This window comes from Myotis lucifugus, unplaced genomic scaffold (assembly GCF_000147115.1).
Source record: "Myotis lucifugus unplaced genomic scaffold, Myoluc2.0 scaffold_35, whole genome shotgun sequence".
NCBI classification, from domain to species: Eukaryota; Metazoa; Chordata; class Mammalia; order Chiroptera; family Vespertilionidae; genus Myotis; species Myotis lucifugus.
Window position 1 is genome coordinate 1,877,293 of NW_005871083.1, and position 9,043 is coordinate 1,886,335.

The 9,043-nt window shown below is 52.4% G+C and overlaps 1 protein-coding gene across 1 annotated transcript in view; it reads left to right on the top strand.

Moving 5' to 3' along the window:
• Positions 1 to 5,632: 5,632 nt before the first annotated feature.
• The window catches only part of KCNG4 (potassium voltage-gated channel modifier subfamily G member 4), an 11,929-nt gene continuing 8,518 nt past the window's right edge, over positions 5,633 to 9,043 (top strand). Inside the window, exon 1 of the mRNA XM_023752538.1 lies at positions 5,633 to 6,382. Within this exon, the coding sequence (XP_023608306.1) occupies positions 5,633 to 6,382 (750 nt within the window). The remainder of the gene's footprint in view (positions 6,383 to 9,043) is intronic.

The window sequence follows — 9,043 nt, forward strand, 5'->3', positions numbered from 1 at the left end:
AGGTCACACAGCCAGTGAGCAGCAGCCACAGCAGAGTGGATGCGCAATAAATGTTTGTTGGATGCGTGGACGGATCCCAACTTCTAGAAGCAGGTGTTGGGAGGCCTGACTATATAGACAAGGCAGGACCTTCTCCTCAACAAATTGCAAGCATCTCTGATGGTTGATGTGTGACCTGCCTGCCCCACACCCAGTCATAACTTGTATTGCTGCCATAATAAATATCACACACTAGCTTAAAACAGCACAAATTTATTACTTTACAGTTCTGGAGACTAAAATGGATCTCACTGGGCTAAAAAAAATGTCCAAATCTTCATCTCTGGGACCTGCACATATTACTGACGTGGCAAAAGGAACTTTGCAGATGTGATTAAATTAAGGATTTTACAATTCAGAGATTATCCTGGATTATCCAGGGGGCTCAATGTAATCACAAGGGTTCTTATAAGAGAGAGGCAAGAGGGTCAGAGAAGGAGAGGTGGGGACAGAAGCAGAAGTTAGAGTAATGCAGCCACAAGCCAAAGAATGCGAGCGCCCCTAAGAGCTGGAAATGGGTTCTGCCCTAGAGCCTCCGTAAGAAGAATGCAGCCTTTACAACACTTTGCTTTTAGCCCTGTAAAACCCATTTTGGACTCCTGCCCTCCAGAACTGCAATATGATACATGTGTGTGTGTTGTTACAGCAGCCTTAGGAAACGCATACGTGGTCACGGTGGCCCAGCCCTTTATCAGGAATGCATGGCAAGCAACAGTCCTTCGGAAGAGAGCAAGGCTGGGCTGGCCTGGCTGGCCTGTATCCCGGACTCCCAGGATGCTGGAAAGGGCCCGAGGCTGGGCTCCTTTCCCTGGTTAGATGAGGTCAAGTGCAGACGAAAGGGAGGAACACAAGAAGGCAGTGGCCTTACGCCTAAAGGTGACTGGAACTTTACCAAACCCTGTGGAAGGACTCAGTGAACGCTTGGGTCAGGGGCCGATGGGTCTAGACACCAGGTCCTACAGCTGGGCAAAGTGACAGCTAATAGAAGGCACTGGGGCTGGGGAAAGACCACTGGACTGTGAGTCCTGCCTGAGCCTGGCCCTGCCGTTGACTGGCCATGAGAGCTCAAACAATTCTTCACCCTCCTCTGGGTCTCAGTTCCTCTGTGAGTTATCAGGGGCTTAAAACACGTTTTTAAAAAACAGCAGACTCCTTTCTTCAAACAAAATCTTTCTTGTGTGACTTACATTTGTTATAATGAATATTCATAATAACAGCAAGCAATTAATCGGGACTTGCTTCATCCCAGACACTCTTCTAAGCACCTTATAAATACAAATTGATTTAAATGTTCAATACTCATAACAAATCAATAGGTACATTCTATCATCTTCATTTCACAAATGAGAGAATTGAGACACAGAAAGGTTAGGAAATTTGCTGAAGGTCACCCAGCCGGGAAGTGGTAAATTCTTGATTTGAGCCCATGCACTCCAGATCCAAAGAGCAGGGGGACAGGTTGGAGGGGATTTAGCCAGAGGGTAAGTCGAGATAAACAATAAAAAGCTGAGAAATGTGGGAGGACAGAGACGGGTGGGGAACAGCATGAGCTGGAAAGATCATTTTGGAGTCTGGTCAATGTTTTAACAGCTGTGGGGTCTGAGGAAATTGGGGAGTCAGGGGAAGGAGGGAGAGTGGCTCCCTTACTAACAGGTGCCCTGGGGTCTCTGAATGGGCTGAGTGTGGAGCCTGGGCCACAGCATTTACTAGTATTTGGGTTACACTGATGGACCTACTATGGGAAACTGATCAGAGCGGAGCCGACATAGTGAGGGAGGGAGTCTCATCCCTGTGTCCTCCCTTTTGTCATCCTCCATTCCAGTTCTTCAATCACTAGAGGCCCGGTGCATGAAAAGTCATGCACTGGAGGGGCGTCCCTCAGCCCGGCCTGCCTCCTCTCATAGTCTGGGAGCCCTCAGGGGCAGGAGGCAACCCAGGTATCAGGGGAAGGCGACACCCCCATCACACTTCTGCTGCTGCCACCACCGGCAGCGCAAGCCTCAGCCAGCCCTGGTTACCTGAGCCTCGGGTGGCCCTGGGCAGCTGGGCAGCTGGGCAGCCGCCATCTGAGGCTTGTCTGTGCCTCGGGCTGGCCCTGGGCGGCTGGGGGGGATGAGGGGACTGGGGGACTCCGGAGGCAGGTGTGCGGCAAGGCCAGGGGCGGGCCTGGCCTTGCCCTGTGCCTGCCGCCCCGATGGGGCTGAGGGGAATGGGCACTGCCATCTCATGGCTGTGGGTGCCGCCTTCTTTGAGGGCGTGGCAGTCAATTAGCATATTCCCTCCTTATTGGCTGTGGGTACCGCCATCTTTGCAACAGTGTGAGGTCAATTAGCATGTTCCTTCTTTATCAGATAGGATTGTTGCAGAACCCTCAGGTTTCAAGGAACCTCTGCCAAAGACCACCTCCATTTGATCAGCTTCTCTGATCGCGTGTGGATTTGTCCCCATATCCCAGGTGACAGGTTGCCCACTGAGGCCAGCAGCTCCTGTTACCCTCTCCAGGAGGCTGTGGAAGGCTCAAGCTCAGAATGTCCTCCCGGATCCTTGCATCAGAACTCAAAGTCCCTTTAAGTACAGATTCCAACCAGCAAGGTGACCTTGAGCAGGCCTTTTCCCTAGGCCTCCAGACCCTGTCAGCAAAGCAAAGCTAATCATGATAACTTACCTTTGGAAGCCAAGAGTCTGGGCCTCAGAACCTCTTAAGAAAATTAAGAAGAGCCAATGTACATTGAGCACCTACATGAGAAGATGGTTTTGCAATTTCATCCATCACTTCTTTGACTGTCCTCACTTGACCAGTGAGAAAACTGAGGCCCAGAAAAGTACAGTGACTGGCCAAGGACACACAGCAAAGTGGTGCAGAGCCGAGGCTAGGACCCAGACCCTAGAAACCATTCCTCTTCCTCCTCACCACGACCACACCAGCCAAACCCACAGAGGGGCCTGCTCTGTGCTTCTGCGGCGACCCTCCCCGACCCCCTCTCATTCTCATACTTTTTGCAAACAAGAAAATGAGGCTCAGAGGCATTAAGTCACCTGCCCAAGGTCACCCAGCCATTCCCATTGGAGCCAGGGAAACAGGTGTATGTGGTTCCAGGCTCACACCTCTTCCCCGTCCATCATGCATCCTCCTGAACTCCCAGCGGTGGGAGGCTGTGCTTCTCGGAACCTGTCCCAGACCTGGGCTGGGTCAAAGCAGCAAAAAGTTCCCCCTGCAGCTTCTAGCTGAGCACCTGCCCATCATCGGCACCCCCTTCCCCCTCCCCCCCGCCAAGGAGCCTCCAGGTGCCAGGGACAGGTAGCCGCAGATGCCTCGGCCCCAAGTTGTCCTCTGCTCCTTCCGAGTTATGCTCCTCCTTGGAGGGGAGGGAGGACAGCTCTCCTAGCTTTCCAGGCGGTTGGCAGAGCAGCGGCTGCTGCTGCTCCAGCCTGCTGCCTGGCTGATGGAGAGATTATTCTAAGCCCTTCCCATTCTCCACCCCCGCCCCTTGCAGGACCACACTGGCTGTCCGGTGGGACCCGGAGTGCAGAGCCCGCAGCTGAAGCAGGACAGCTGGACCAGCTCCCCCACAGCATGAACCCCTCAGACTTTTACCTCTCCTGGGGAGAGGGGCTTCTGTGTCCTCTTAAAACCCCCACCCCACGCCCCCAGGGTTGTTCTGCAGCTGCTGGAGAGAGAGATGCAGAATGAACGGACTTCGGGTTTCTGGAAGAGACAAGGGAAGAAGGTTGGAAACTAACTCTGCCAGAAACTGCCGTGTTTGGGATTTTCTTTTCTTTCTTTCATTTCCACCCCGAGCCTGTCTCTTCCCGGGACATCGAGACATGGGCTCCTCTTGCTGGACAGAGAAACAGCTGGGAGCCGGCTCCCTGAGACAGGAGGGTGAGTTAAACTTTGGGGGAAGAAGTTGTTTGCTGCAGGGGTGGGCGTTGACGGGACATTGAAACATCCTTGGCCAAAGTGCTGCTCGAGTGACCACCTTTCCCCGGCTCTGGAAGGAGCTCTGTGTGCCGGCTGCTTCGGGGGGCAGTGGATTGCAAAGTTGGGGTTCTGCCGTGAATGCAGAAAGTGCAGTTTTGGGGGGTTCTAGAAAGAGCCCCAGGTTGAGAGACAGAGTCCTGGGTTGGGTTTGGATTCGTCGTGTGACCTTGGGTGAGTCACCTCAGCTCTCTGGGTCCTGGTTTTTGCAACAGGAAAAGGAAAACACTTGGGAAGGGCTCCCCGGGTTTCAGAATGCTCTTCTCTCTGCAGGCTGCTCGTCTTCCTCTGGCCATACGTTGTAAGGAGGTAATGCATGCAGAGTAACCTAATGTGGTGTGGGGAGCACGTGTGAAGTGCATAGGCTGTGATTCAACTCTTCGCTGCCTGCCGGCATCCAACTGGCTCTGAAATGGAGAGGAACTTTTATTTCCATTCAGCGGCCGAGTGTTTCTCTTGATTGGAGTGCATCTTGGAACGTAAGGCTATAGATGCAATGAAACGCATAGGGAATGGTTGCAGGATGCTGAGGATCACGATGATGGGGGTGATTTTACAAAGGCGTGGGCTAAATCTAAAACTCTGTTCTAACTCAGGTGCCCCACATGGGTCTGAAGTGGAGAGCACATTAGGGGCCCCCTTATTTTGCAGATGACAAGACCGAGGCCCAGAGAGGGGGAGTCACTGGCTCAAGGTCACCCAACAAGAGTAGCTGAGACAAGCACCCAACATACATGGAGGAGCACCATCATGGAGTGTACAGGCCTCCAAATGAGAAGGCAGACGAGAGGGATAAGGTGACATTGTAGAGCTTCTCCTGGGAGTCAGATGCCACGTTAACCGTGGTCACATTCCTCCTCCCATACCCTCTGTGCCTCTGTTTCTTCATATGTAAAATGGAAATATTAATGCTGCCTCATGGGGTTGTTGAGATGAGTTAATATAGGGAAGCATGTGCAAGGTGCCTGGCTTGTCAGAAGCATCTAGAACTGTTCTTAATATACACTTCCTGTATATTACTGCATGCAACCCTCACCGTGCCCCCTGGGGTGGGCACTCACACTCCCCTGGCTGCATGGAGGAAGCCAAGGGCTTAGAGTGGCTGAGTAGTCCACCTGTGGTGGCAGTCTATAAGGGGTCAGAACCTGGCCGTGAACTTGAGAACCTCTTACACACTTCAGCTCTATTTTTACCCACTGTACCTTGCAAGGTTGATACAAGTTTTGTCATGGAATGAACGATGCTAAGATCAGAGAGGTTAAGGTACCTGCCCAGGACCACACAGCCTAGAAGTGGCACAGTTCTGACTTGTCCAGCTCAGGACCCCGCTCCTCAAATCCCAATCCGTGTAATGTGTCTTCCAGGGAGATTTTTCTGAGAGATAAATATATGCTTCCCCAGGAAGGGATGGCATTGTCTCCTTTTTTCGCTGAAAGATCCCAAGTGAACCCAATACATCTGTGTTAGATGGAAGATGAAAAGCATGAGAAATGCAGATACCGTGGCAGGAAAGTAAGCATGAGAAAGTGTCTGTAACAACTAGGGCTCTGCCTCCTGACCGATTTCTCTCGCTTTTTCGTTCTTGCCCCTCTGGGTGCCAGGACATCTACAGCGATGCCCATCACTTCCAGAGTCAGGGGCCTGCAGCCCCAACACCATCACTCCAGCTCCTGCAGCCCTTTGAGTCAGCTCTTGCCGGGCTCCGTGGAGCCGCCGTCCATCAAGGGCCTTTACTACCGCAGGGCCCGGAAGGTGGGCGCGCTGGACGCCTCCCCGACGGCGGACCTGAAGAAGGAGATCCTGGTGAACGTGGGGGGCAGGAGGTACGTGCTCCCCTGGAGCACGCTGGACGAGTTTCCCCTGAGCCGCCTGAGCAAGCTCAAGTTCTGCCGGAATCAGGAGGAGATCGCGCAGCTCTGCGACGACTACGACGAGGACAACCAGGAGTTCTTCTTCGACAGGAGCCCCAGTGCCTTCGGGATGATCGTGAGCTTCCTGGCGGCCGGCAAGCTGGCCCTCCTGCGGGAGATGTGCGTGCTGTCCTTCCAGGAGGAGCTGACCTACTGGGGCATCGAGGAGGAGCACCTGGAGAAGTGCTGCCTGCGGAAGCTGCTGAAGAAGCTGGAGGAGCTGGCAGAGCTGCGCAGGGAGGAGTCCCTGCAGCGCGAGCAGGAGGCGTGCGGCCCGGCCGCGGACACCTCGCGCTGCGGGCTCTGCATGAACTGGCTGCGGGAGATGGTGGAAAACCCGCAGTCGGGGCTGCCCGGGAAGGTCTTTGCTTGCCTGTCCATCCTCTTCGTGGCCACCACCGCGGTCAGCCTGTGTGTCAGCACCATGCCCGACGTGAGGGCCGAGGAGGACAAGGTGAGTGGCTTCTGAGCGGGGTCCGTTTCTCCTTCAGGCACCGTGCCCAGGACCCACGAGACTTAGGGCTCGTGAAAGCTTTTTAATGTCTCTGAAAATAAGGGGGAAATGAATATTATCATGGACATATTCATTTTCAGACCAGCGCGGTTGTAAAGGAGACTCTTTAATGTATTTTTTGGAGGAAGAGGCCCACGAAGGCCAAAGTACCTTGGGCCACGAAGTCATGAGGTGGCCCTGCTTCTGATAGTGAACCCTGGACATTGGCAAAGCCACCCCTGTTCTCACGGCTCCTGACTCTGTGACCACTAGCAAACTGCTTCTTTTCTCTCAGCTTCAGGTTCCTTCTCTGTAAAATGGGTAACATTTCTGTGAAGTTTTACACATTCAAGGCTCTCCTGGATTTATGGAGCAGCTATTCTGTGCCATGCACTATGCCAGGCCACACACTCCTGCCTCCTTGAGCCATCATTCAGTGGGCATCCCAACTGCATTTTCAGGTGAAGAAACTGAGGCACAGGGCACGTAGCTGGTTCAAAGTTGCAGAGTAAATATGCCAATGGTGGTAGAGATACTCGGCCCTCGGTTTTCCTGCTTCTTACTTCACTCCCGAGCTCTCAGTCATTCTTACTGAGTGGGGAACTGGGAGACAGCTAACTTTTGTGTCTGCCCCAGGAGGCCAGAGCAAAACAATGTTCTTGCCTACTCCTGCACTCTCTTTCCAGGAGCTATGGGGATTCCAAGCCCCCCAGGGGGTCAGATGGTCTGAGAAATGAGATAAGAATCTAACATGTTGTTGGGAAGGTATTGGAGAGCTTCAAACTGAGACCTGGGTTGATTCCTAATTTAAAATGTTGCTCCTGCCCAGCTCTCTACTCCTCCATGGCTCCCCATCACCCTAATTTACAGAGCTTACATGATAGTAGATGGAGGGAGCCCATAAAGGAAACACATACATAGACAGTGCAGCCTATATATGACTCATAACTATTGTTAGTCGGTGTAAGTTCCCTTCCCTTAAAGATATATTCCATGGCAACATGGTAGGATCACAGAACTTTCCAGATAGAAAGGACTTAGATGGAGAACTAGCCGGTCCCTCACACAGAATAGGCTCTCAGCAATTATTTGTTTAATAAAATGTATCTTATCCAACTTATACATGTTTAGTCCTAAAGAAAACCAACCAAAACGTTCGACTTTCTAACAGCTCCCCCTCCCCCCAATCGTAGGCATTTTTTCATTCTTCAGCACGATATCATGTGATTTAAGATCCTGCCCGTTCACAGGAATATTTACACGTGGACACTGCAGTGAGAAAATTAGGACAAGATAACTGGCCTTTGTCCCCCATTCCCAGAGGGTGCCCTTGATCCCAGTAGCTGAGGAGGGGCCCTGGATTTCCACCAGCCTGTTCCTCTTAGGGGGTGCCAGGGGCCAGGATTTAGATAGTGCAGGGGGACAAGGTCTTTTCAAAGCCAGCTGCTTTGAAAATTACCCAGGCTATGAACCCAAGCTGAGTTTAATGGAAACTCGGAAAATCAAATGAGAGGTGGGTGAGAGGCCGCAGAAGCAGGCAGCCCCAAGTCCGAGCGGAGCGATCGGGCTGCCATTTCTGCTCCTGGTAAGAGGGTGTCACCTTGGGAGCCACCTTTCTGTGTGCCACCCCAAGAGAGGCTGGGAGGCACGGCCCTCAAAATAAGTGTGCCCGTTTCCCTGTTTTGATAACAACAATTCAGAGAGCCGGAACGCTGAGGACAGGGCTCTTAGGTTCCTACATTTACATAAAAAGATGATGTTCTCTCCCTGCCACACGTTCCTGGTTTTTCATTTTTGCCCCCAAGGATGTCAGTCTGAACGCAGCAATTCAGTGAACCGACTGCCGGTGCTGGCCATGCTGGCAGGCTGCTCCAGGGGACAGGCTGTGCAGGGAGGCACGGGGCCCCAGCGGCTCCCAGGGGCCCCAGCACTGCCCGCTCAGATGAATGAATGCCACCTGGCTATGACCCACAGAACCCTCCCATCAGACTCGAAAAGTATAACGCTGGGTTGGATAGAGAGTTAGAGACACCCGAAGAAAGCAGTCTTCCTTTTCCCTTCTCTTCTAACTTCTCCCAGCAACATCCCTTAGAGCAGTGGTTCTCAACCTTCTGGCCCTTTAAATACAGTTCCTCATGTTGTGACCCAACCATAAAATTAGTTTCATTGCTACTTCATAACTGTAATGTTGCTACTGTTATGAATCGTAATGTAAACATCTGATATGCAAGATGGTCTTAGGCGACCCCTGTGAAAGGGTCGTTCGACCGCCAAAGGGGTCGCGACCCACAGGTTGAGAACCGCTACCTTAGAGACAACTTAGCATTTGGGGTAAAAGGTCTGTGCCCCAAATTGCAAATGGAGGAGGGAGGAGGCGGTATAGACGGAAAGGACCAAGCCAAGTGCCTAAGCACCTCTGGAAGCATCAGACCTTGCTGGGTTCCCCCGGGGAGCTCATCTCTGAAGGGATGAAAGAACGATGCTTATTAGTCACCCCTCATGAGGCTGGCGTTTGACAGAACAAACTGAGTCCTTGCGGCAGCTTTGGAACGTGGGTAGGTGTCTGCCCCTCATTTTACAGGTGAGGAAACTGAGGTTCAGGGAAGTTTGGTCACTTTCTTA